The sequence below is a fragment of the Amblyomma mixtum genome, chromosome 5, assembly GCF_055824585.1.
Source record: "Amblyomma mixtum isolate Tamu chromosome 5, ASM5582458v1, whole genome shotgun sequence".
Taxonomy (NCBI): domain Eukaryota; kingdom Metazoa; phylum Arthropoda; class Arachnida; order Ixodida; family Ixodidae; genus Amblyomma; species Amblyomma mixtum.
This window is the reverse complement of record NC_143016.1, coordinates 177,425,184-177,451,907: the sequence shown is the minus strand read 5'-3', so window position 1 is coordinate 177,451,907 and position 26,724 is coordinate 177,425,184. Positions and strand designations below refer to the sequence as shown.

Below are 26,724 nucleotides of genomic sequence, written 5' to 3'. Positions count from 1 at the left end.
CTTTTCGGGGCAGTCGTTGGTGGACGTTGCAGCTCTCCCCGGCTTAGCGTCCTTTGCTGGTGCACTCTGTGCCTCTTCTTTCGCGGGAGGAAGCGGTCTAGTGGCGTCTTGAGCAGGCGGTAGAGTCGGGCCACCAGCCGCCTCTTCTGCGTTGGTCTGGACCATGAGGTGCTCAGCTTGGACTTCGTTGCTTGCGCCCAGTCCTGTTACGTTGGCGTACGTTCGAGTACACTTGCTCTCATCATGGCCGTAGCGCTTGCACAAGGTGCAGCGCGGTACTCGGCACTCTCGCCTGATGTGGCCTCGACTGTTACACCTTAGGCCTACCTGGTACAACTAGTAGGGCATTGCTTCCAGCAATACGTACTTGATGAGGCAAGTCATCGAGAGTCAGTCCGGGCTTCAGTTTAAGGCCGACTGTGCGGGTAGAAGAGCCTTTGTCAGCAATGCCCTGAACGCGCCAGCACTCCCGAGACAGGTCGGTTTCTTTCCCGTATGGGGCCAGCGCATCACGAATATCTTCGTCCGGGGCGTTATGCAGCACCCAATGCAGATTCAGCCGCACATCCTGTTTGGTCGAGTCAATAACAAGGCATCGTTTTTCCTTCACTTTCACTTCGCCAGCTTGCAGAATTTTCTTCGTCGCTTCTGGGCAACTGAAGGTGGCCGCCCACACGTAGGTTCATCTGAAACGCCCCCAGAGCTAGCACTTCGGGGAGCATTCCCAGGCGAACCAACGTGTGGCGAAAGTCTTCAACACGAAAAGGCCTGGCTTTCATATCACCGTGAAGAAAGACGGTATTCAAAACGGACGCACCTGTTGGCAATTGCGGCAGTACAACTTGATAATCCTGGGAATCTTGGGCAAAAAACCTGTTTCCGCGGCCCTGCTGGGCCGCTGACACCGCTCCAACGGAGCTCATGATAGCACGTCCGTCACGCTCGGTGGCCGGAAATGGAATCATCCGGCCACGACTGCGGATGTGTCCATATCAGTGCATTTGTTCGCTCCTTTTGTGCGTATAACCTGTGTGTGAATAAAAAGGGAGCCCTGCCAGCCAGGACGCGCAGCCGACAGGATTCGAACCTGTGCGGGGAGACCCCAATGGATTTCAAGTCCATCGCCTTAACCACTCGGCCACGACTGCGGATGTGTCCATATCAGTGCATTTGTTCGCTCCTTTTGTGCGTATAACCTGTATGCGAATAAAAAGGCAGCCCTGCCAGCCAGGACGCGCAGCCGACAGGATTCGAACCTGTGCGGGGAGACCCCAATAGATTTCAAGTCCATCGCCTTAACCACTCGGCCACGACTGCTTTTTTTTTCTTTATTGCCTCCTTAGACAACAGTTCAAACAATACAGACACGAATAAAACACGCCAGTACAGGCAGATCTGGCGTGGTTAAAACTTTGTAAGGTTCACAAAATCCTCCAGAACAGCCATCCATTGCGGCGGCTCCGCTAGTGCGCGATACACCTCTGCAACGTACGTGACACTCTCAATAAAATTTTCACGGGCAGAACGAACAACGATGTCCGCATGTCGAACCGCCATCCTTGTCTTCCACAAACTGTGGAGGCCAAGGAGCATGAACATGTCATACGGTGTGTCATCATCTGTCTCTGCAGTTAAAAACCTGATTCCTGAAGGGGTAATTGTTAGTTCTTTTTTAAGTGTGCGTTGTAAAATGTCCCAGAGAAAGATAGGACCCCAGCATTCAATGAAAACGTGTTCAATAGTTTCTGGTGTTTTGCACAAAAGACAGTTTACTGTCCAGGGCACAAAAATTCCTTTGTTCTCGAGCCATGTCTTTACTGGAAGAGTATTAGTGTGCAGCTTGAAAAAGAAAGTTTTAATAGAACCTCTTATTGGCATCTTTTTCACTCTTTTCAAAACATCATCTCCTGGGCCTCCGCAGTACAACGTTCTGTACAGTGGGACTGGCATCATGACGTCAATTAAATCTTTGTACAATTTCTTTTTGTTAACCAAAGACAAGTACAGCAAATAAAACCGAGCTGTCAGTACGCGATATGACACAAGAATTTCGTGCAGATAACCAGTTACACCACGATTCAGAGCATCACCAGTGGTAACAATGAAATCAGGTACAGTTCCAGCCAGTCGAACATGTAACATTGTGCGCAAAAAACCATCACTTTGGTCCCGTAAGAAAAAGAAACGTGACACAATTTGTCTAAGAAACAAGTTTGATAAGCCAAGTCCTCCACTGCGAACGGATCGAAAAAGATTTGATCGACTAACCCTCTCCCAACTCGAGCCCTAAATGAATACCGCAAAAACCCTGTGCATTTTGTGCACATTCGCACGTGACATGAAGAGAACTTGTAATACATACCAAATCTTTGCGACAAGAAATGCATTGCACACTGTAGCTAGCGCGAACATTGAGAAACCGCGACCTTGCCATGATGCAGTCTTTTCTTTCAAAGTCTCCATTTCTCCCTTCCAATATTCGTTATTTCCTTTGTAATACTGTAGTGGGACACCCAGGTATTTAGCTGGTGTCGCCGTCCAAGCCATATTTGCAAAATAGCCCGGAGTCATGTCCCAGTTGCCGTGCCAGAAGCCAACGCTCTTTTCCGAATTAACCTGGGAGCCCGTCTGTTTGCAAAATTTGTCCGCTACTTGAACCACCTCAAGGACACTACTTCTGTCCTCGCAAAATACAGCGATGTCATCCGCGTAAGCTAACACTTTAACTTCTGTTGACTGCAGTTTGAAGCCATGAATGCTTGCATGGCGCAACAGAGCAACACAGAAGGGTTCAAGGTACAAGGTGAACAACAGTGGGGAAAGTGGGCAGCCTTGCCTCACTGATTATTGGACAGGAACAAGTTCGCTGAGCGTCCTGTTTATTACAATACGAGTTGTACAGTCGCTGTAAGCCATCCTGACACCTTCAATAATCACGCTGCCGATATTGGTATGTTTTAGTACCTCAAACATTATTTCATGCGAGACCTGGTCAAAAGCCTTCGCCAGGTCGAGCTGCAGCATAGCAACTCGGCCTGTGAACGCGTCGCAGCACTCTAAAACACTTCTCGCAATATGAATATTAGTTGTGATCGTGCGGCCCTTGATTCCGCATGTGTGGTGAGGCCCCACAAGACTTTTAATTACTGTTTGTGTTCTCTTCGCCAAAACTTTCATTAAAATTTTATAATCGGTGTTTGTTAATGTAATTGGCCTGTATGACTCAACCGACAACAGCTTCTCTGGGTCTTCTGTTTTTGGTATTAGCACCATGTGACTTGTCCTAAAAGAAGGGGGCAGTCTATTTTCCTCGTACGCTTCTGCGTACACACGCTGTAAAATCACTGACAGTTCGGGCGTAAAAGCCTTGTAAAAGGCTGCACTTAAGCCATCGGGCCCGGGTGAGTTGCCTACAGGTAATTCCTTTATCGCCGTCACAATTTCGTCTGTGCTTATAGCACCTTCTAGGCTCTCTTCAGTTTCATCTTCTAACTTCGGCATGTCAGCAAGAAACTCTTCTTCAAATCCACTTTGCACTTGTTTTGCGCCGCCAAAAAGATACCTATAGTGCTCGACGAATGCCCTTGCAATTACCGCGCTATCAGAACTGATTTCATTTTGATAAGATATCCGTTTTATTTCCTTCTTCGTAGCGCATCGTTTTTCATCGCCCAGCGCCCGTCTATTTGGGGTTTCCCCCAGCCATAACCTTTCTGTGCGTGCGCGAATGACTGCTGCTTTGTATTTTTCCACATCAAGCACTTCCAATTCGCTTTTAACTTTGCTCACTTCAGTAGTGTATGCGCCGGGTTCCTCTCCTTCCATCCTTAGTAGCCATTCAAGCTGCCGTTAGAGCTCATTTTCCTTTAACGTTTCGTTGTAGCGTCGGATAGTGCCCCTTTCAATCGCCATAATTTTTACTTGGATTTTTAGTTCCTCCCACGCGACCGCGTACTGCGCGGGCTCCCTTGTCAACACATCGTCAATCTTTTCTTTTACGCTATTAACGAAAGTGTCATCTTCGAGCAGTTTAGCATTAAGCTTCCACAATTGCCAATTAAACTTTGATTGCTTTCTTTTCGTCCCTAGCGTAAAGGACACCATACAGTGGTCACTAAACCATACAGGTGTAACGAAATAACAGTTACAAAGAGGTATCAGATCCAGTGACAGATACGCTCGGTCTAGCCTCGCATGACTTTTCCCCTGAAAATGTGTGTATTGTCGTTTTCCCGCGTTTGATAAAACCATGCCAACATCTTCAAGGTTATGTTCATTGATTAGCATGTTCAATAGTTCAGCGCTTTAGTCTCTAACGTGGGGGTTGTTTGCACGATCGTCCACACAATAGACACAGTTGAAATCACCCAGAAAAATAACAGCACTATTACATTTGATGTAGGGTTCAAGGTTTTCGAAAAAATAATTCGGTCTTGCATATCATTTGGTGCATACACACATATCAGTCGCCATTGGGAACCGGCAAAAAGAAAATTTAAAACAATCAGACGCCCATTTTCACTGACAGTTAGCGACTCCTCAAAAATGCCAGCGCATTTACGTGTCAAGACGGCACAACCACCAGATGTACCTACAGCAAGGCAAATAGAAACATTATAATGCGCTGTAAGCGCTGCAACCATACGATCTGTCTGCTCCTGGCTCTCAACTTTCGTTTCTTGCACAGCAACAATGTCAAGCTCATTGTCTAGGCAGATGCGGCTGAGCTGGTATTGTCGCCACCTTGGTAAAAGACCTCGAACATTAATGGTGGCAATCCTTAGTGTTTTCTCCATTTTAGCTATCATTTAAGAGCAGGAACAGACAGATCGTGCAGTGGAGAGAGACATGTGACGCGTAGCAGTAGCCAGAAATGCTCTTTGCGCGCAGCATACAGTACAAAATGCCCAACACTGTCTCCTCTCTCGTACCTTGGTAGCGTCGCGCGAGCACACCGCTGCTTGACCGTCCATTGCTTGGCGTTGTGCTCCTAGGAGCCCTCTGAGGCACAGGTCCCGGCGTCTACGGGGGCGGTTGTGCCGCCGGTCTTCTGTCCGGCGGGATGTTAGGTTTCGGGCGTAGTGACGCCCGGCGTCCCCCCACCGTTTTAGGTGGCGGTTCATCGTTGCTGGGAGAATGGAGCTCGGCGTCGTTTAACATTTCCTTGCTCGATCTTTTACCAGTTGCTCCGCTTGCCTCGACGCCGTCCATATCGACCACGCCCTCCTCAACCTCGGGTGTCTCTTCCGGCTCACCTACGCTTTTGACTGCTTGGTTGCTGGAACCTTCTTTGCAGTGCTCGACATCCTCCTGCTTTTTCTCCGTATTGGTGCTCTCAGGAGGCAGTTCAGGTGCAGCCTTCGGCACGCTGGCGTTACCACCTGAAGCTTCTTCGGCGTCAGCCTCGTCCATGAGGAGTTCGGAAACATCCTCTTTCCCTCTCAGTCCAGTGACACTGGCGTACGTTCTGACACACTCGGACTCACCATGCCCGTAGCGCCGGCAAAGCGCACAACGTGGTACACGACATTCTCGCCGTACGTGGCCTGTGTTGCGGCACCGAAGGCAAAGCGGAGCCCTCCCCGGGACAACAACTAGTGCCTGCTCCCCAGCAATGCGCACCTGATGGGGCAAATCGTCGACCGACAGGCCCGTTTCGAGCCTAAGAGTCACCAGTCGCGTCGACGACCCTTTGTCTTGTACGCCTTGAACTCGCCACCGTTCCCTTGCAACTTCAGTGACCTTTCCATATGATGAAAAGGCATGGCGTATGTCTTCATCTGAACCGTTATGCAGCGTCCAGTGTAGCTTCAGGTGAATGTCTTGATTGGTGGGGTCGATGACCACACAGCGCCGCTCTTTGACTTTTATGTCGCCCTCGCTGAGTATCTTCTTCACACCGTCGCCGCTTTTGAATGCCACTGCCCACACATGGCTCATTTGATACGCCCCCAGGGCGACTACCTCGGACAGCAGCGATAAGCCAGCCAGCGCATCTCGGAAATGGTCCACACGATACGGTCGATACCGCACATCTGCATCCAAAAAAATGGTATTTAAAAGAACACGACCTCTTGGTAGCTGAGGAAGAAGCACTTGATACTCCTTGTCGTCGTTGGCAACACCCCTAGTACCGCGGCCCGGCTGGGCCGCTGAAACCGCTCCTGAGGAGCCTGACATTCCGTGACCGTCCTGCTCGAAAGCCGAAAAAGGAATCTGCCACGACTGCGGATGTGTCGATATCAGTGCATTTGTTCGCTCCTTTTGTGCGTATAACCTGTATGCGAATAAAAAGGAAGCCCTGCCAGCCAGGTCGTGCAGCCGACAGGATTCGAACCTGTGCGAGGAGACCCCAATGGATTTCAAGTCCATCGCCTTAACCACTCGGCCACGACTGCGGATGTGTCCATATCAGTGCATTTGTTCGCTCCTTTTGTGCGTATAACCTGTATGCGAATAAAAAGGGGGCCCTGCCAGCCAGGACGCGCAGCCGACAGGATTCGAACCTGTGCGGGGAGACCCCAATGGCTTTCAAGTCCATCGCCTTAACCACTCGGCCACGACTGCTTCTTTTTTCTTCATTTCCGAAAACGACACAACACAAAGGCTCATTTAAAATATCGCTTCTGCTGGACTTCAGCTGAAGCGAGTGAGGTTATTTCTTCAGCTTGACCAAGTCATCCAGAAGTGTTACCCAATGAGGTGGGTCAGGTTGTTCCCGGAAACATTCCCGTAGGCAAACAGCACTTTCAATGAAGTTTTCACGTACACTGAGAATATTGATATCCGCGTGCCTTACTTGCATTCGCGTTTTCCACAAGCTGTGGAGGCCAAGGAGTATGAATAAGTCATAAGGTACATCTGCGTGATCCACTGGTAAAAACCGGATGCCATAAGGGACCTGTGGGAGTTCTTTTTTAATAGTTCTCTGTAGGACGTCCCAATGATATACTGCGTCCCAGCAACCTAAAAACACGTGTTCGATAGTTTCTGGCTTCTTACATAACAAGCAGTCGGTTGTCCAAAGGAGAAAGAGTCCTTTTTCATGAAGCCAAGTTTTTACGGGCAGTGTATTACTGTGCAACTTGAAAAAGAACGTTTTCACTGCCGGCCTAACTGGCATCTTCTTCACACGTTTTAAAATATCCTGCCCTGGGCCTCCACGGTAAGGCGCACGGTACAAAGGTATCGGCATCATGGTGTCGACCAGGTCTCTGTACAACTTTTTCTTGCATACATTGTACAAGTAGTCCGGGGAAAATCGAACTTCTAACAACTTGTAAGAGAGCACAACCTCACGCAAATATCCCGTCACAGCGCCACACATGCTTTCGCCGGACGACACTACGATTCTGGGGAGCAGCATTTGCAGCCGTGCTTGCATCACATTTCGCAAAAAGATGTCATTTTGGTCGCGCAGGAAAATAAAGCGTGATACAACTTGTCGCAAAAACAAATGAACCAGTCCAACGCCTCCCTTTTTGACTGGAAGAAACAGGTTTGTTCGCCTGGTTTTCTCCCAGGTCGACGACCAAAGAAAAACAGCAAACACGCGATGAATTTTTTGAATAGCGGCTCTCGATGCACAAAGCACATTCATTACATACCATATCTTCGAGATAAGAAACGCATTGCAGACATAGGCGCGCGAAAAGATTGACAGCTGCCTTCGTTGCCACGCGTCCGCTTTCTCTCTCGCCCTTGACGTCTCTTCACTCCAGTGTGAGCTGTGATCGCGATAACAGTTCAGGGGCACACCAAGGTAGCGCGTTGGCAAGCGAGACCACTGCAGTCGTGAAAAAGAATTCGGTGTAACGTCCCAATCACCGTGCCAAAATCCAGAGCTTTTCTCCCAGTTGACCTCACATCCAGTCTGACCACAGGACTTTTCAACAACTCTCTGAACTTCAAGAATGATGTCTCTGTTCGTGCAAAAGGCTGCTATGTCGTCCGCGTATGCAAGGAGTTTGACAGGCGCGGTTCGCAGCTTGAAACCCGTGACATAATCACTGTTGAGAATGGTCAGGCACAACGGCTCAAGGTACATTGCAAAAAGCAGCGGAGAGAGCGGGCACCCTTGCCTCACCGACGAGCGGACAATGAGGCTTTCAGTAAGTTCGCCATTAACTATGATACGCGTCGTACAGTTTGCGTAAGCCATTTTCACCCCATCTACGATTACACTACCAAGGTTTGAATGCTCTAGGATGCAGAAAAGAATGTCGTGCGAAACGCGATCGAACGCTTTTGCCAAGTCTAGCTGTATCATAGCAACCTGACTTCCAAGCGCATCAACACATTCCAGTACTGTTCTTGCCACATGTATATTTGTGGCTATGCTGCGTCCTCTGATGCCACAGGTCTGGTGTGGCCCAACTAACTTGTCGATTACGCTCTGCAGCCTTTTTGATAGAACCTTCATGTATACCTTGTAATCGACGTTGGTGAGACTGATAGGGCTATAGGAACCCACCAACACTCGTTTTTCTATGTCATCAGACTTCGGAATAAGTACAATGTGTGAAGTAGTGAACGACGTTGGGAACTTTTTTCGATCATAGGCTTCAGTTATGACATTCAATAAAAACTGAGCAGCTTGGTTTTTAAACTATTTATAGAAGGCAGCATTCAGCCCATCTTGCCCAGGAGATTTCCCAGATGGAGGGTTATCTATTGCCGCCTGAATTTCTTCCAAAGTTCTTCCTGAAGTTCTTCCAAGCTCAAGACGCTCCTTAACATCGTCCTCTAGAATTGGCATCAGTCGTAAAAAAACCTCTTCAAGTCCGCTCGCGCTCATTGCTAAGAAGGCCAGAAAAGTGCTCCGTAATAGCACGCTCAATACATCTAGAGTCGTTTATAATGTTCCCCTGGTGTCTTATTTGCCTGATTTCCTTCTGGCAAGCGTAGCGCTTTTCATCTGATAGCGCTCGCTTCGTAGGTGTTCGCCTGCCCATAATCTATCGTTCCTTGTTTGTACAACCGCCGCTCTGTACCTGTCAGTATCGATTCTTTCGATCTGACATTTGACGTATTTTATTTGTTTAGTGAAAAAACCTGGCTTACTACTTTCCATGCTCAAGAGGCACTCGAGCTGTCCGTTAAGTTTTTTCTCTTTTCTTCCGTTGATACTGAATTACGCTACTCCTTTCTATTGCTTTAATCTTCACTCGTTCTTTGAAACTTTCTCATTCGACTGACACGCTGTCTACAGGCGCAGCTAGCGCACTGTCAAAGTCTTTTGTAATTTCCTGGACAAATTCTTCGTCATCTAAAAGATTTTTGTTCAGCTTCCACAGATGCCAGTTAAAGCGTGATTTTCTTTCTTTCATTCCAAAAGTCGCACTCACAAGGCAGTGATCACTAAACGACACTGGTTTTACGGCGTATCCAGTGCAGAGCGGCCCGATATCAACCGATACATACAACCTATCCAATCTTGCATGACTATCGCGCTGAAAATGCGTGTATTCAGGCAGGGTTCCGGCTGAAAACATATCTCCAATGTCTTCCAAAGAATAGTCGTGCACGAAGGCATTCAATAGTTCCGCACTTTTGTCCTTCACTGGTCTGCAGTTTACGCGGTCAGAAGCAGCACACACACAGTTGAAGTCTCCCAGCAGGATCAAAACCTTGTCACAACTCAAGTAAGGCTCAATGAAAGAAAAAAACAACTGACGATCACTTTGAACATTGGGGGCATAAACGCAAACTGCGCGCCAAAATAAATTTGAAAACGAAAAATCGACCACCAAGAGACGGCCACTTTCACATGCAAGTACAGACTCTACACTTATACCTAGCGTATTACGAATAAAAAGAAGGCATCCACCTGATGCACCGACAGAATGACACACACACACATCGAAGTTTGCGCGGAAAGATGACACCATGCGGTCGGTCTGGTCTTGAGAGTCTTCTTTGACTCTTGCACAGCTGTTAAGTCTAGGTCATTATCAAGCATCAAGCGATTAAGTTGACATTGCCGCCTTCGTGCTCCCAGCCCTCTGACATTCAAAGTTGCGACACGCAATGGAGCTTCTATTTTAATAGCCATGCGAATAATCAAAACAATGCAATCTGCTCCGTATGGCGCCTACCTCCTCAGTCGTGCGTGTGGCTCTCCTTGTTCCGCTGCGTTTGCACGCATGTGCGGCCTCCTCACGATGCGTCTTGAGGCACTATAAGCCCATTCCCCGCAGTAGCTTCAATAATCCGCGCACACAAACGCAGAGTTCCAGGTGAGAGCACACTACGTCGGACGACGCACAACCAACACTCCCGCCAACGAAATACAACAAAACTACGGAGGCGGTTTTTACATCTGCCGTGTCGCAGCCTCAACATTCGGGCGCGGCTTCAAGGACGGACGTCGGGTCCCCGTAGTTTTTGATGGTGGCTCGTCGCTGCCAGCTCCAGCCTGCGGCTTGTCGCCGACGCTTTCCTCGTGGGACCGTTTCGCAGCGGTTAAGACAGCCACATCATCGCTGACATCCATGGTGTCGGCGTTGCGCGACTCCATGCTGCCTGGGGCTTGGAGAGTTTGTGGTGGCGTGTCCACCGTTCTATCACCTCCACCTAGCTGGGGCTCCTGCTCTACTTGTGGAGTAGCCGCTGCGGTGACGGACGCCGTCTTCTTTACGAGAGGCGTCAACGTAGGCCCATCTTTCCTCGCTTGTTGCCCTGTTGTTTTCGCAGCCTCTTCCGCGTCCGCCTCGTCCATCAGGTGCTCCGAAGCATTTTCACTGCTTTCCAGGACCGGCGATGCTCGCGTAAGAACGGGAGCACTGACGGTCTTCGTGGCCAAAACGTCGGCAGGTTCCGCACCGCGGGACCTTACACTCCCTACGAATGTGCCCCGTACTTCGGCAACGAAGACACAATGGAGGCCTTCCTGGAACCACGACGAGGGCCAACTCACCACCGACATTCAGTTGGTGCGGCAAGTCGTCAAGTTTGACGCCAGCTTTCAACTTCAGCGTGACAATCCTGGTGGTAGAGCCCTTCTCTGACACGCCGTGCACGTGCCAGCGCTCCCGGGTAACTTCGGACACCTTTCCATACGGCGCAAGCGCGACCCGCACGTCCTCGTCCGGCACGCAATGCAGCAGCCAGTGAAGCTTCAGGCGCACATCTTGGTTTGCCGGGTCAATCACCAGGCACCGCCGTTTCTTCACAAGCAGCTCACCGACGCCTGCAATCTTCTTCACTGCGTCCGCATCCTTCAATGTGATGGCCCAAACGTGGCTCATGCGATATGCCCCCAAGGCGATAATGTCTGGGAGCAGTGAATACTGAGCCAACGCGTCACGGAATTCTTCTATCCGGTACGGGCGGGCACTAATATCCGCGTGCAAAAAAACTTTATTTAAAACAAAACGCCCTGTTGGGAGACTTGGCAGTACAACCTGATAGTCGTTTTCCTGTTCCATAGCCCTGTTACCGCGGCCAGACATGGCCGCTGAAGCCGCTCCTGCGGAGCTCTGCATCCTGCGTCCGTTCACTGGCGTGGCCGGAAACAGAATCCTCAGCCATGACTGCGGATGTGTCCATATCAGTGCATTTGTTCGCTCCTTTTTTGCGTATAACCTGTATGCGAATAAAAAAGGAGCCCTGCCAGCCAGGACGCGCAGCCGACAGGATTCGAACCTGTGCGGGGAGACCCCAATGGATTTCAAGTCCATCGCCTTAACCACTCGGCCACGACTGCGGATGTGTCCATATCAGTGCATTTGTTCGCTCTTTTTGTGCGTTTAACCTGTATGCGAATAAAAAGGGAGCCCTGCCAGCCAGGACGCGCAGCCGACAGGATTCGAACCTGTGCGGGGAGACCCCAATGGATTTCAAGTCCATCGCCTTAACCACTCGGCCACGACTGCTTTTTTTTTCTTTATTGCCTGTTTTGACAAAGATAACAACCAAACATACAAACAAACCGCTAAAACACGTGAACCGGCCTACGGTCAAGGTGGTTGTTTAAAACTTCTTGAGGGCTGCAAGATCAGCCAGCACGCCAAGCCATTCGGGTAGCTCCGATTGGGCTCGGTAACATTCCCGCACACGCACAACACTTTCAATGAAATTTTCTCTGACAGGTCGAATGTTCACATCGGCATTTCTCACTGACATTCAAGGAGAGGGCTGAGTCGGGCTGGTTGGTTCATGTTGAATGGTACGGCAAAACAGCTCTGACGGACGGGACGGAAGAAGATGAGACAAACAAATGCGCTGAACTAACAACCAAATGGTTTATTGCGAAAGAGGGGTGCAATATAAAGCTTAGAAGGGAAAACTGCGGTGTGAACATGACAAGGCAAACATTCCGGATATCATCAATGATTAAGAAAAGCGATCTCCTGTGGGAATAGAGCCGCCGATGGTTGGCTTACACATGAGTTGCCTAATGTTTACGCCGCAGTTTTCCCTTCTATGCTTTATATTGCACCCCTCTTTCGCAATAAACCATTTGGTTGTTAGTTCAGCGCATGTGTTTGTCTCATCTTCTTCCGTCCCGTCCATCAGCGCTGTTTTGCCGTACCACTCACTGACATCCTGGTTTTCCATATGCTGTGGAGGCCCCAGTAACATGATGAGGTCATAAGGAACATCTCGGTCATCTTCTACCGCTAAGAACCGGATTCCATACGGCGTGATTGGCAGGTCTTTCTTTATTGTTCTTTGTAGAATGTCCCAATGGAATACCGGATCCCAACATTCTATAAACACATGCTCGACTGTCTCAGGCTTTTTGCAGAGCATACAGTTAACCGTCCATGGCAGAAAAATGCCCTTTTGTTCTAGCCAGGTTTTAACTGGCAGAGTGTTTGTATGTAGTTTGAAGAAAAACTTTTCACATTAGGATTTACTGGCATACGTTTCACTCTTTTCAGAACATCTTGCCCTGGGCCTCCCCAACCAATCTGTCGATACACTGGTGCAGGGAGCATGACATCCAACAAATCTTTACACAGTTTCTTTCTCGACACAGAACTTAAATAATCTAAAGAAAAGCGCACTTTCAGCATGTTAAAAGCCGTGACAACTTTGCGCCAAAATCCTCTTACGGCTGTCGTTCTATTATCAGAACAGGACACCAAAAACTCAGGCAAAGCATTGCGCAGGCGCACTTGCACAAAAGTACACAAAAATGGATCATTCTGGTCTCGCAGAAAAATAAAACGTGACACAATCTGTCTGATAAACAAATGAACAAGCCGCACTCCCCCTTTTCGAACCGAAAGAAACAGATTTGTCCGACTCGTACGTTCCCATGTGCTTCCCCACACGAAAACAGCAAAGATTCGATGTATTTTTTGTATGGTTACGCGCGACATGAACAATACCTGCAAGACATACCACACTTTTGCAACCAAGAAAAGGTTGCAAACAGTTGCTCGTGTGAACATAGATAGGTTCCGGCCGTTCCATGCTTGCGTTTTTCTTCTGAGATTCTCTATTTCCCTATTCCAGTATTCCTCAGTGTCATTGTATTGGTCAAGTGGTACCCCAAGTACTTTGAGGGCAGCGCTGTCCATCGCACATTGGCAAACACTTCAGGCTTTTGATCCCAATCCCCGTGCCAGAATCCAGATGATTTCTCCCAGTTTACACGGCACCCCGTTTTAGCGCAGAAATCAGCCGCCACTCTAACAGCTTCTTGAACGCTTTCTTTTTCTCTACAAAAAATAGCGACATCATCTGCGTACGCAAGCATTTTTACCTCCATTGTTTCCAGAGCGAAACCGCGTATCCTTTCGTTCTGTATCATGCTCAAGCATAACGGCTCTAGGTATAAAGCAAAAAGCAACGGGGATAATGGACAGCCCTGCCTCACAGACGATTTCACTGGCACTCTTTCGGTGAGATTCCTATTAATAATAATTCGCACTGCACAATCAGAGTAAGCCATTTTGACTCCCTCTGTAATAACACTTCCTATGTTCACAAATTCTAGTAGATTAAAAAGCACTTCATGGCACACTCGATCAAAAGCTTTTGCTAGGTCGAGCTGCATCATCGCAACTCGTCCATCAAAATTATCGCAACACTCCAAAACACTTCTTGCCACATGTATATTGGTCGTAATACTTCGTCCTTGTATTCCACAAGTTTGGTGTGGACCCACTAGGTCTTTAATGACGCTCTGTGTCCTTCTCGCTAAAACTTTCATAAGGATTTTGTAATCTACATTGGTGAGGCTTATCGGCCGATAAGACCCCACCAAAAGCAGCTTTGCTGAGTCCTCATACTTCGGAACCAATACAACGTGGGCAGCTTTGAAAGATGGCGGCAATCGTTTTGTTTCATATGCTTCTTCGATTACTCTGTGCAGAACCTGACTAAGTTCATCTTTAAAGGCTTTATAGAAAGCTGCACCCAGGCCGTCGGGCCCAGGGGACTAACCGGCATTTAACTGGTCAATTGCTTTCTCTATTTATGTTATACTGATTGGAGCTTCAAGTCTTTCCTTCTCACTCTCATCTAATTTGGGCATTAATCGCAAATAGTCACGTTCAAAGCCGTCCTTCTTCACTTGCTCCTGTCCTAGCAAAGCTTGATATTGCTAAAAAAAGGCGCGTTTTATTTTCTCTGGATCAGTGGTTTCTTCATTTCTGTACATTAGTTTTTATTTCTTTTTTCGAGGCATAGCTCTTTTCATCGCTCAGTGACCGCTTTGTGGGCGCCTCACCCATCCATAAACGCTCAGTGCGTGCCCGCACAACGGCCCCTCGGTACTTATCTTCATTGGCCTGCCCTAGCTTTCTTTTAACTTCCTTTATCTGTTTCATGCATAAACCAGGCTGCGCAGATTTTATGTTCAGCAATAGTTTCAACTGGCTGTGCAATTCCTTTTCTTTGTTTTTCTTCGCGTCTTAGTATGCTTGCTCTCTCAATAGCTTTCATTTTTACGTCATTTTTGAAACCTTCCCACCTTTCCAACCAGCTTTCGGCTCTAGACACATGCAATGACTTCAGTAAATTATTTACCTCGCATACGAAGCTGTTGTCGTCCAGAAGTTTGGCATTAAATTTCCATAAATCGCAATTAAATCTCACCTCCTTTAAATTTGATCCTAAGGTGAAGGAAACCATGCAGTGTTCAGAGAAGGATACTGGAATGACTTCGTAGTTTCGCAGAGCGGCGCCAGATGCACCGATATGTATATGCGATCGAGCTTCGCATGGCTTTCACCCTGGAAATGAGTAAACTGTGCCTGACTGCTGGGTGATAACATGCAGCCAACATCTATTAAGTCGTAGTCCTCTACGAGCTCATCCAGAACCTGCACACTTTGATCCTTTAGAGTACGGACTTTAGCTCGGTCCCCTGGCCTGCAAACACAATTGAAGTCTCCCATAAATATAACATGTCGCTCTGTTTTCAAATACTGCTCGAGGTTTTCAAAAAAAATTCTGCGGTCGGTTTCTTTGTTAGGCGCATAAAGACACACAACACGCCACAATAAATCACAGAATGAAAAATCCAGGATAACAAAACGGCCACTTTCGCAAACAATGACTTGTTCCTCCAAAATGGCAATACTGTTACGTACAAAGAGCGCGCATCCCGCCGATGTTCCAACCGCATGAGCTGTACAAACATTGAAATGAGTTCTAAAGGGCTGCACCATGCGGTCCGTTTGGTCCTCGCTGCTGACCTTCGTTTCTTGGACAGCAACGATGTCCAGCTCGTTTTCGATAAGTAGCCTACTAACCTGGCACTGCCTTCGCCTACTTGCCAAGCCCCGAACATTCAATGTTGCTACACGAAGGGATTTTTTAAAGTTTGCTGCCATATTTACGCTAGGACACAAGGACCGCACGGGGCTTACCTTGACAATCTGAGGTACGCCGCTGGCGCTGAAAACCACGGCACCTGACTTTTCCGCCCCCGCAGCAAGATAGTAGTCCTCGTCGTTGTTTTGGCCCTTGATACAGCTCCATGATGCACGCTAATTGCAGTTTCGTGGGGAGGAACAAGACTGGCCCACGCTTCTACGAGGGCACCGTGCCGCCCCCTCTGCGGTCGGGCGGAATGTTCGGCTCGGGCTTGAAACTCGGCCGCCGAGTAGCAGACGTCTTTGGAGGCGGTTCCACGTCGGCGTTGTCGCCCGCGACGACTGTTTCCTCGTGCACTCTATTTCCTGGCACTGCACTTGTGGTGTCCATAGTTTGCTCACCATCCCACCAGCCCCCCGTCGACACTACTTCCAACTCCTTGCCGGAGTCGTCTTTCGCAGTCCCCGCCCACGAGGGGGTGGTGTTGCCTTGATCTTGTTGGTCGCCTTTGCTGACGGCGCCTTGAGTGTCCTCGGCGGCTTCAGCCTTGGCGCCCGTTGGGGACTGCACGGGGACATTCCCAGCCCCTCTGGAAGCCTCTTCAGCGTCTTCGTCATCCATAAAGAGCTCGGTCACATCGTTCTTTTTCGGCTGACCGGTGATGGTTGCGTAGGTTTTAACGCAGTCCGTATCGTTGTGACCAAAGCGCCGGCATCGGGAACAGCACGGGACTTTGCAATCACGCCGTATATGGCCCTTACTGTTGCAGCGCAAGCACAACGGTGCCCGGTTCGCTACCACAACTAAGGCCAGCTCACCGCCCACACGCACCTGATGGGGCAGGTCTTCCACACTGACACCGGCCTTCAACTTCAGGGCGACGAGGCGCGTCGTCGACGACCTGTCGGTAATGCCGTAGATACGCCACTTCTCCCTGGTAACTTCAGTTACCTGGCCATAATTTGCCAGCGCAGCCCGCACATCATCGTCGCTGACTCCATGAAGGAGCCAGTGGAGCTTGAGCCTGACGTCTTGGTTGTTCGGGTTTATAACGAGACACCGACGCTCCTTCACCAGCATGTCGCCTTTAGCGAGCATGCTCTTCACCGCTTCCGCTGTCTTGAAAGTTACCGCCCATACATGGTTCATTTGGTACGCCCCCAGGGCGATAACATCTGGGAGTGCTCCCAGATTAGCAAGGGCGTCTCTGAAATCTTCGACGCGGAAAGGCCGCGCTCTCACATCGCCGTGCAAAAAAACTGTGTTCAAAACAATCAGACCTGATGGCAGTTGCGGCAGTATCACTTGATAATCCTGGTCAGCAGTGTCGAAAATCCTTTTACCGCGGCCCGACTGGGCCGCTGAACCCGCTCCGACGGAGCCCATCGAGACACGTCCGTTCGCTTCTGCGTCCGGAAGTAGAATCCCACTCGGCCACGACTGCGGATGTGTCCGTATCAGTGCATTTGTTCGCTCTTTTTGTGCGTATAACCTGTATGCGAATAAAAAGGGAGCCCTGCCTGCCAGGACGCACAGCCGACAGGATTCGAACCTGTGCGGGGAGACCCCAATGGATTTCAAGTCCATCGCCTAATGGGCTTGGGCAGGGCATGTGATGCGAAGGAAAGATGACCGCTGGTGCTTAAGGGTAACGGAGTGGATTTCAAGAGAAGGCAAGCATAGCAGGGGGCGGCAGAAAGTTATGTGGGCGGATGAGATTAAGAAGCTTGCGGGTATAGGGTGGCCGCAACTGGCAAAGGACCGGGTTAATTGGGAGAAACATGGGAGAGGCTTTTGCCCTGCAGTGGGCGTAGTCAGGCTGATGATGATGATGATGATGAATGCACCCACCGGGTGGTTGGCGAAGGAGGTACACTTAAACAGGTCTTTTTCGCAATCCTTGTCCGGTGGCCTGTACAAGATTTCACCCCTGCCGAACTGCCGCACATCAGTGATCCGCATGTAGTGAGGCATGTAGTTTGAACGGCCGCCTGTACTGCCTCTGGGTTGTTCAAACGGATCGCGCCTCCATCGGAAGGAACTAAAGCGACAGGAATGCTGGTTGCTACAGTGCGAAAAATTTATTCGTTGACGTTTCAATCCCTTACTCCGAAAAAAAGACATCAATTGCGAGCTGTTGCTGGCGAAGAGGGACCGACCAAAGGGAAAACCTGCCTCTGGCCGGGGAAGAGGTAGGTACAACAAGACGGAGAAATTGGGAAGCTAGCGCAACGCCGGCAGGTACTGAGCCGCTGCCTCGAAGCAGGACAGAAGCTAAGCATCGTGGAAGGCAAGGTGTCCGCTGACACCAGCCGACCGACCGTCAAGGGTTATATCTTCTCGCAAGCAGAGCGCACTTCTGCTGCATTATGCAGCACCCAGAAAGCTTGATACGTCCTTCTTTGTTTTCAGGATCGACAAAAAAGTATCGTATCTCCTTAACCTTAGCTTCGCCGGTTTGTACCATCTTCTTACCAGCTCTGGAGCTGTTAACCGTGAAGGCCCAAACGTGGTTCATCTGGAACGCCCCCAAAGCTTTCACTTCACGGAGCACGGCGAGAAGAACCGACAGTTCCCTAAAGTCTTCCACCCGATCAGGCCCGTTTTTGGAATCACCGTGAAGAAAAACAGTACTCGTAACAGACACACCTGTTGGCTGTGGCGGTAGAATCCTGGCTTTCTTCAGCGAAGAACCTATTTTCGCGGCTTGCCTGGGCCGCGGACACCGCTGCGACGGAGCTGATGATAACAAGTTCGTCACGCTGGTTGGCCGGAAATAAAAATCACTCGGCCAGGACTTCGGATGTCTCCGTAGCAGTGCATTTGTTCGCTTTTTTGCATGTATGACAGTAATGCCAAAAAAAATAAAGTGAGCCCATTATCCAGGACGCGCAGCCGACAGGATTCGAACCTGTGTAAGAAGACCCCAATGTGTTTCGAGTCCATTTCCTTAACCACTGGGTCACAACTGCTTTGTCTTTTTTTGTTTTCTTCCTTAAGCGAAAATTCAAACTATACAGAACGGCTAAAGCACGCGAGTACAGGCAAGCCTGGCGCGGTAAAATGTTTTTTTTAAGTCTGACAAAATCCTCAAGAATAGCCATCCATGGCGCTGCTCCGTTTGGGCGCGATGCACCTCTCCATTGTACGTGACACTGTCAGTAAAATATTTAGGGACAGAGCGAACAACGATGTCTGTATTTCGCAGTGACATCCTTGTCTTCAAGAAACTGTGGAGGCCCAGGAGCATGAATATGGCATACAGTGTGTCATCCTTAGTTTCTGCCGTTAGAAATCTGACTTCCTGAAGGGGTGATTGGTAGTACGTTTTTAGGTATGCTTTGTAATATGTCCGAGAGAAAGATCGGATCCCAGCATTCAATGAAATCATGTTAAATGATTTCTGTTTTTTTTTTTTTTGCGCAAAAGACAACTTACTCTAAACGGTACAAAGTTCCGTTCGTCCTGGAGCCATGTTTTTACTGGAAGATTATGAGTGTGCAGCTTTAAGAAGGAAGTTTTTAATAGAAGCTCTTACCGGCAATCTTTTCGCTCCTTTTAAAACATCTACTGGTTCTCCGCAGCATACCGTTCTGTACAGAGGGACTGGCATCAGGACATCAGTGAAATTTTTGCTGAACTTTTTTGTTAACCAAATACAATTACTTTAATGAAAAGCGAGATGTTAGTATGCGATATGAAACAACAATTTCGTGCATGTAACCAGTAACACCACGATTCACAGCATCACTAGCGGTAACAATAAAGTGAGCTAATGTTTTAGCCAGTCAGACATGTTTTAGCCAGTCAGTCGTGAAAAATATGAGAGGGAACAAACTTCACGCAGAAAATTGCAGATTTCTTGGTTATTTCTCTACTAAATTGCACAACGACATTGGGAAATTGTAGGCGCAGAGGAAAACTAGTTAAAGAGAGAAAAAAAATGCGCTAGTCACAAATAATAACGGAGTAATCAATAAATGAATGCTCCAACTGCGTTCCCCATTCATATTTTCACGACTGTACCGTGGGCAAAAAATTATCACTTTGGTCTCCTACGAAAAAGAACTGGGCCACAATTTGTCTAACAAACAAGTTTGATAGGTCAAGTCCTCCGCTGCTAATAGATCGAAAAAGATTTGAGCGACTAACCCTCTCCCAGGTTGAACCGCAAGTAAACACCGCAAAAGCTCCGTAGATTTTTCACATCAGCGCGCGAGTTAACAAGAACTTTTAATACATACCAAATCTCTGCGACACGAAATACTTTACGCACTGGAGCCCACGCAAACATGAAGAAGCCGCGACCCTGCCATGTAGCAGTCTTTTCTTAGAAAATCTCCATTTCTGCCTTCCGATATTCGTTATTTTCTTTGTAATACTGTGGTGGGGCTCAAAGATATACAGATGGTGTCGCCGTGCAAGGCATATTTGCAAAATCACCCGGAGTCACCTCCCAGTTGCGGTGCCAGATACCAACGCTCTTTTCCGAACTAGTCTGAAAGCCCGGCTGTTCGCAAAATTTGTAGGCTGCTTTAACCACCTCAAAAACGCTACTTCTGTCCTCGCTAGTTCTGCTGATCCGAAAGACGCGGGTGCGATCCCGGCCGCAGCGGTCGAATTTCGATGGAGGCGAAATTCTAGAGGCCCGTGTACTGTGCGATGTCAGTGCACATTAAAGAACCCCAGGTGGTCGAAATTTCCGGAGCCCTTCACTCCTGCGTCTCTCATAGCCTGAATCGCTTTGAGACGTTAAACCCCCATAAAGCAAACCAAACTGATCATACGCGTAAGTTAACATTTTAACTTCTGATGATTGCAGTATGAAGCCATCAATGCTTTCATGACGCAACAGAGGGACACGAAAGGGTTCAAGGTACAAGGTGAACAACAATGGGCAGCCTTGCCTCACCGATGATTGAACAGCAACCTGTTCACTAAGCGTCATATTTGTTACAATACGCGCCGCTATAAGCTACCGGCCCTGACACCGTCAATGATTACGTTAGCAATATTAATGTGTTTCAGTACCCCAAACATTATTTCATGCGAGACCTTCTCAGAGGCCTTCGCCAGGTCGAGCTGCAGCTTAGCAACTAGGCCTGCGAACGCGACAGAACACTGTAACACACTTCTCGCGATGTATTAGTTGTGGGCGTGCGGCCCTAGATTCCACTTGCTTAGTGAGGCCCCACAAGACATTTATTTATTCCTTGTACTCTCTTCGCCAAAATTTTATTCAAATTTTAAATTCAGTGTTCGTTAAGGTAATAGCCCAGTATGGCTGAACCGACATCTGACTCTCTGGGTCGTCTTTTTTTGGTATCAGTACCATGTTACTTGCCGTGAACAACGGGGGTAATCTATTTTCGTCGTATGCTTCTGCGTACACACGCTGTAGGATCTCTGACAGTTCGGGCGCAGAAGCCTTGCAATAGGCGTCTCCTAAGCCGTCGGACCCGGATGATTTGCCCGCAGCTATCGCCCTCCCAATTTCGTCCATGCTTATAGCACCTTCTATGCCCTCTTTATTTTCATCGTCTAACGTCGGCATGTCAGCAAGAAACTTTTCTTTAAACCCACTTTGCATTTTTCTGGCGCCGTCAAAAAGATGCCGATAGTGCACGACGAATGCTATTGCAATCGTGTTAGAACGGCTACTTGGGCTATTTGGTGTAGATTCATTGCTACGAGGCAGCGCGCAGAGACGACGGACAGGAAAAGACTTCCTTTTCTTGTCCGTAGTCTCTGCGCGCTGCCTCGTACCAATGCTATTGCAATCATCGCGCTGTCCGAACTAACTTCATTTTGATAAGATATTTATTTGATTTCCATCTTAGTAGCGTACCGTGTTTAATCGCCCCACTCGGCCACGACTGCGGACGACTGCAGCAGTTCATTTGCTTTCTTTGTTGTACGTATAACCTGTATGCGAACAACGTGAGCACCACTAGCCATGACACGTAGCCGACAGGATTAGAACCTGTGCTGGGAGACCCCCTTCTAGTTAGAGTCCTTAACTGCTCGGCCAGGACTGCTTTCTTTCTTTATTATCGTTTAAGCAAACACACACACACACACACGCACACACACACACACACACACACACACACACAAACAAACACACACACACACACACACGCACACGCACACGCACACGCACGCACGCACGCACGCACGCACGCACACAAAGACAACAGGATTCTTTGAGATAGTAAAGGAAAATAGCGCTGGAAAAATACGTACACAAGACTGACACAGGATAGCGCAAGCCATGTGTCAGTCTTTCTTGTCTACGTCTTTTTGCAGTGCTATTTTCCTTTTCTGTCTCAAATAATGCACCATCTAGCCCAAATTGACGTTCTTCTAAACAACAGCATTCCAATGAGACTTAAAAAACGGCCGCCTCTTCTAGGCGGTGCGTCCCTTTAAAAATCTTTAACATGACCAACTCGTCCATTACCTGTAGCCATTCTGGCGGGTTGCTTTGGCTTTTCAGTACTTCCTTTATGCAAATCACGTTTTCAGTGAAGTACTCGTGCGCGTGGCGAATATCTACGTCAGCGTTCCACATAGCCATGCATGTCTTCCAAAGACTGTGCAAACCCAACAGCGTAACAATGTCGAGGGCTATCCCACATTAATCAGCAACTGGTAAGAAGCGTATGCCATGTGGGGAAATTGGAAGCTGCTTTATAAGAGCACGCTGCAGAGTATCCCACAGGAATATCACGTCCCAAAAGTCGAGAAAGATGTGCTCAGGCGACAAAGTATATATTCTACCGACCAGGGGACAAGTATTCCTTTTCCTTCAAGCCATAGTTTAACCGGCAGCATTCCATTATGTAGTTAAAAAAAAGTCTTAGTTGACGAACGCACTGGCATTTTTTAACCACCTTAAGGACGTTCATTCCTGGGCCTGCACCGTAAATGAAGCGATACAAGGGCACAGGCAGCATCGCATTTACCAAATCCCTGTACATTTTTTGCTGGTTATTGAAGACATGTATTCCATAGAAAAACGAACTTACACTACAAGAAAACTCAAAAATGTTTCGCGTAGAAAACCGCGAATACTTGTTCACCTGGAAACATATAATGACACCTTATACTCCGGTGACTCGTGACCAAGGCGTACCTGAATCACAGTTCGCGAGAAAGGAACTGTTCCCACTTCGAGTTATTGATCAATTCGCTCTCGCCCTACCCTAAGCTTGCCGTCCCGGTTAGCTCAGTTGGTAGAGCGACTGCTCCGGTGTAGCGGTGGTCCCGGGTTCGAACCCCGGACCAGGACGAATTTTTCTTTAACTACGAAGTTTCTGAGAAAGCTGTATAGCTTTCCTCTGTAGCCGTATGGCTGCGCTTGGGTGGATGCCAATGAGTAATTACTCGCTTATTACAAATTTACTCCACCTTGGGGGATTCCCCTAAACATTTTGACCAACTCCCAGATATGTTACAGGTAAAGGCGAGAATCGTATGTTTTCGAACAGATGAGGTGTAGAATCCTAACAGCCGTGCCAAAACCCTGTGCATTTATTCCAGTTTAGCAAGCAAGCAGACATCCGACAAAACTTATTTGCTAAGCTGACTGCTTGTCTAATGTTTTCCTCGTTTTGACAAAAAACTGCAATGTCATCGGCATAAGACAAAACTTTAACTTCGTTGGCCATCAGCTTGAATCGACGCATCTGTTTACAGTGGATGATTTTCGGACTAAAGGGTCCGAGGTAAATCGCGAACAGAACGGAGGACAGAGGGCAACCTTGTCTCCTAGAAGACCTTACTTGGAAACTTTCACTTACGTGCTTGGTAACGACAATACTAGGAGAACATTCTTTGTATGACGTTCTAATCCTTTGTAGTAAAACAGACCCGACTTTGATGTGTTCCAGTATTTGAAAAGAGCACGTCATGAACAAGGAGGACGAAGTCTTTCTCAAAGTCTAACCGCAGCATTGTTACGCGATCCCCCCATGCATCACAACACTCTAGAATGCTTCTAGCCAATTTAAGGTTTGGAAATATCGTTCCGCCTTTAATGCTGCATGTTTGATGTGGTTCCACAATCTCCTTTATGACTGTCTGCAGTCTTCTAGCTAGAACTTTCATAAAGATTTTATAATCGGCGTTAGTAAGTAGGATCGGACGGTATGAAGTGATTGATACCATTTAAAGGGATCGTTGGTTTTAGGCACCAGTACAACATGCGTCCGACGGAAGAACGGTGGGGTGCAGAACACGGTGCAAAAACTCGGCGATTTCACTTTTGAACAGCTTCTTCAACGCCGCACCAGCACCGTGCGGACCCGTCGTTTTGCCAGGGGTAAGTTCATCAATCACTTTTGCTACCTCGCCCGCAGTGATTGACGCTTCCAATGCGGTGGTAACATTCCAGTCAAGCGTCGAAATCATTGAAATAAATTCAAGCTCGAATCCTTCGTCTACTGATCGCTGATAGCCAAGCAAGTTGCGATAGTGCTCAAAAAACGCCCGCTCTATCAGGTCACTATCACCAGTTACTATGTCTCTGCACCTTATTTGTTTAATTTCATTTCGCCTTGCGTACCGCTTTTCGCCACTTAGCGCACGATTCGTCGCGCTTCGCGTTGCAACAGTCGTTCCGCTAGAGCTGGCACAACTGCACCTGTGTATATTTCTTGATAGACCAACTCTAACTGCCGTTTCAGTTTTTTAATCTGTGTTCCATACTTTCCAGGCTGCATACTTCCCAAGCTTAAGGCAAATCTTAACTCGCTTTGCAGTTCTTTCTCTTTCCTTCGTGCCTCAAGACAGTATTGCTTTCTATGGCACTTCTCTTCATTTCTGGCTTGAGAATTTCCCACTCTGCCATAGAATGTGAAGGCTCAGCGTCTAATAAATGATTTAGCTTTTTTCCACATTGCTCAGAAAAATTTCTTCGTCAAGAAGCTTAACATTAAATTTCCATAAATCCCAACTGAACATTGATTTTATTTGATTTGTTCCAACAGTAAAGGCCAGTGAACTGTGGTGCCTGAGAGAGACACGTTTGACTTCATAATTTGTGCATATCGGTAACAGAGTCAAATAAACATACGCTGTGTCCAATCTCGCGTGGTCTGCACGCTGGAAGTGTGTTAAATGCAGATCACTGTTGTCATATAAAGCGTGTCTAACGTCTTCCGTCTCGCACTCCTGCACTAACGTACTCAGTAATATCACACTTTTATTACGCACCGGCCTCTTGTTTGATCTAAGTTCATTCTAACAGACGCAATTGAAGTCACGATGTAGGATAGACATTTCTTGAACATTTAAAGTAGTTGCCGACGTGCTCAAATATACTACGCCGTTAATCCTCTATATTTGGCGCATGTGCGCGAATCGCACGCCACTGTACATCCGCCAAACAGATACGCCAAATGGCTCAGATTCAGATTCTCTTCAGATTCAGATCAGTCTCCCTTCTTTATCACTGATGTTAACTAAGTTGCTGATCATTTTAAGACCCATTGTCTGAGCCGTTTGCAATCTGATAAAGAATAGAAGTTTGTTGTGATACCTAATGGCGTTTTCAATGAAAAATCTCTTGAAGCGGTTTGTAAAAATTTTGTGGCCGTAAAAAGAAGTCAAGTTAAGGGTTAAAACAAAATTCATTGAATATTGCAATAGCTTGCAGTTGTCGTTTTTTGGCAGTTCTATCAAAACTAGTTCGGGAAATTCCTTCACTGTCTTTTTCTCAGCCAAGACGCACAAACCAGATTTGCGGTTTAGGACCATTGTAAGTGAGAAGGGGTCAGGGCAACACAATGTCAGCCATTTTCTGCTTAGCAAGCTCAGCTACTTGACCCTTAAAGACCCCTTCCTGTCTCAAAAATCGGAAGAGGTTGCAGAATATGTACAGACAAACGCTCAGGTAGACTGGTTTTTGTGTGGATGTTGACGATTTACTTTACTCGTCCCGCACGCGCAGCTTTTGCAATCTGTTAGTGTTAGGGACTGTATCGAAGGCTCGGGAGCGGTGACCATTCAGAACAACGCTGGAATTTCTGTTGATAACTTTGTAAGGTACTAGAATTTTACCTGCGCGTCACTTTTATCTTTTTTTAACCATCAGTATTATCTGCATCGTAAAGGTATTTGCACCGGTTCCTGCGTTACACCAATTTTGTGTGATATTTTTTTAGCCTCTATTGACCTCCCTTTGGCTCAGACTTTTTAGGGTGGCCCGGTTGTTAAGTTTTTAGATATGTCGAGGACTTTTTAATTCTTTTAAGGTCGGGCACCTTTACATCTCTTGACCAAGTCGTCTAAAAGGTTTTAACTCCTTTGAATCAATCCGGACGCGGGTTGATTTTTACCGATGAACTTCCCAACAACCAGCTGCGTTTTTTCGGATTTGAAATTGTTGTTCTACAGGGACTATGTACGCTATATGTGGTCCCCTCGAGCCAACAAAAAGTTACTAAGTAGCGACTCGGCTCACTCCAAGGTTGTCAAAAGATCCACTGCGTCCCTTTGCTTAGATTCTGCGCTTCACAAGTCGTGCCCTCACAAAGTGCATGATAGTGTCAATGATCAGGTCTCACGTCCTTTGACAGCAGATTTCCCTAGACTGGTCATTTCAGCATTAGCTGAAACTCTCCTACAGACACAAAAAGGCGACCATTAAAGGAGACATGATCTCTCCTCCACTAAGCAGGTGGTGCTTCCATATATGCACCAGCTTTCACAAAACCTTAAGAAGGTGGCCGGCAGGCACCATGTACCTTTGTTTTTTTTTCATTCCCCATTAAGCCTTCAAAGCTTTGCTGAAGCATTTATGGCGGTCATCACGGGGCCTGTAATAAAAAACACGGCTTTGCCAACTGTGATGAAGGACTTGTATACAGAATTCCTCTTTCTTGCGGGGCTTCCTACGTAGGCCAGACTGGCCATTGCATAAAAAAAATGGCTACGGAAACA

The 26,724-nt window shown here is 47.8% G+C and overlaps 1 protein-coding gene, 6 non-coding genes and 1 pseudogene across 7 annotated transcripts; all 8 read right to left on the bottom strand.

Annotated features, from left to right (window-relative positions):
- Window positions 1-1,066: 1,066 nt before the first annotated feature.
- Window positions 1,067-1,148, bottom strand: TRNAS-UGA (transfer RNA serine (anticodon UGA)). Its single transcript has one exon. It is a non-coding gene; the product is annotated as a tRNA-Ser (tRNA).
- An 87-nt stretch (window positions 1,149-1,235) lies between these two features.
- TRNAS-UGA (transfer RNA serine (anticodon UGA)) lies at window positions 1,236-1,317 on the bottom strand. The gene has a single exon. It is a non-coding gene; the product is annotated as a tRNA-Ser (tRNA).
- Window positions 1,318-6,316: 4,999 nt separating this feature from the next.
- Window positions 6,317-6,398, bottom strand: TRNAS-UGA (transfer RNA serine (anticodon UGA)). The gene has a single exon. It is a non-coding gene; the product is annotated as a tRNA-Ser (tRNA).
- An 87-nt stretch (window positions 6,399-6,485) lies between these two features.
- On the bottom strand, window positions 6,486-6,567 carry TRNAS-UGA (transfer RNA serine (anticodon UGA)). Its single transcript has one exon. It is a non-coding gene; the product is annotated as a tRNA-Ser (tRNA).
- A 3,748-nt stretch (window positions 6,568-10,315) lies between these two features.
- On the bottom strand, window positions 10,316-11,486 carry LOC149344837 (uncharacterized; annotated as a pseudogene).
- A 139-nt stretch (window positions 11,487-11,625) lies between these two features.
- On the bottom strand, window positions 11,626-11,707 carry TRNAS-UGA (transfer RNA serine (anticodon UGA)). Its single transcript has one exon. It is a non-coding gene; the product is annotated as a tRNA-Ser (tRNA).
- An 87-nt stretch (window positions 11,708-11,794) lies between these two features.
- TRNAS-UGA (transfer RNA serine (anticodon UGA)) lies at window positions 11,795-11,876 on the bottom strand. Its single transcript has one exon. It is a non-coding gene; the product is annotated as a tRNA-Ser (tRNA).
- Window positions 11,877-15,993: 4,117 nt separating this feature from the next.
- On the bottom strand, window positions 15,994-17,163 carry LOC149344834 (uncharacterized). The gene has a single exon (XM_089547314.1). It carries the CDS (start codon window positions 17,161-17,163, stop codon window positions 15,994-15,996), a length of 1,170 nt encoding a protein of 389 aa, XP_089403440.1.
- Between the last annotated feature and the right edge of the window lie 9,561 nt (window positions 17,164-26,724).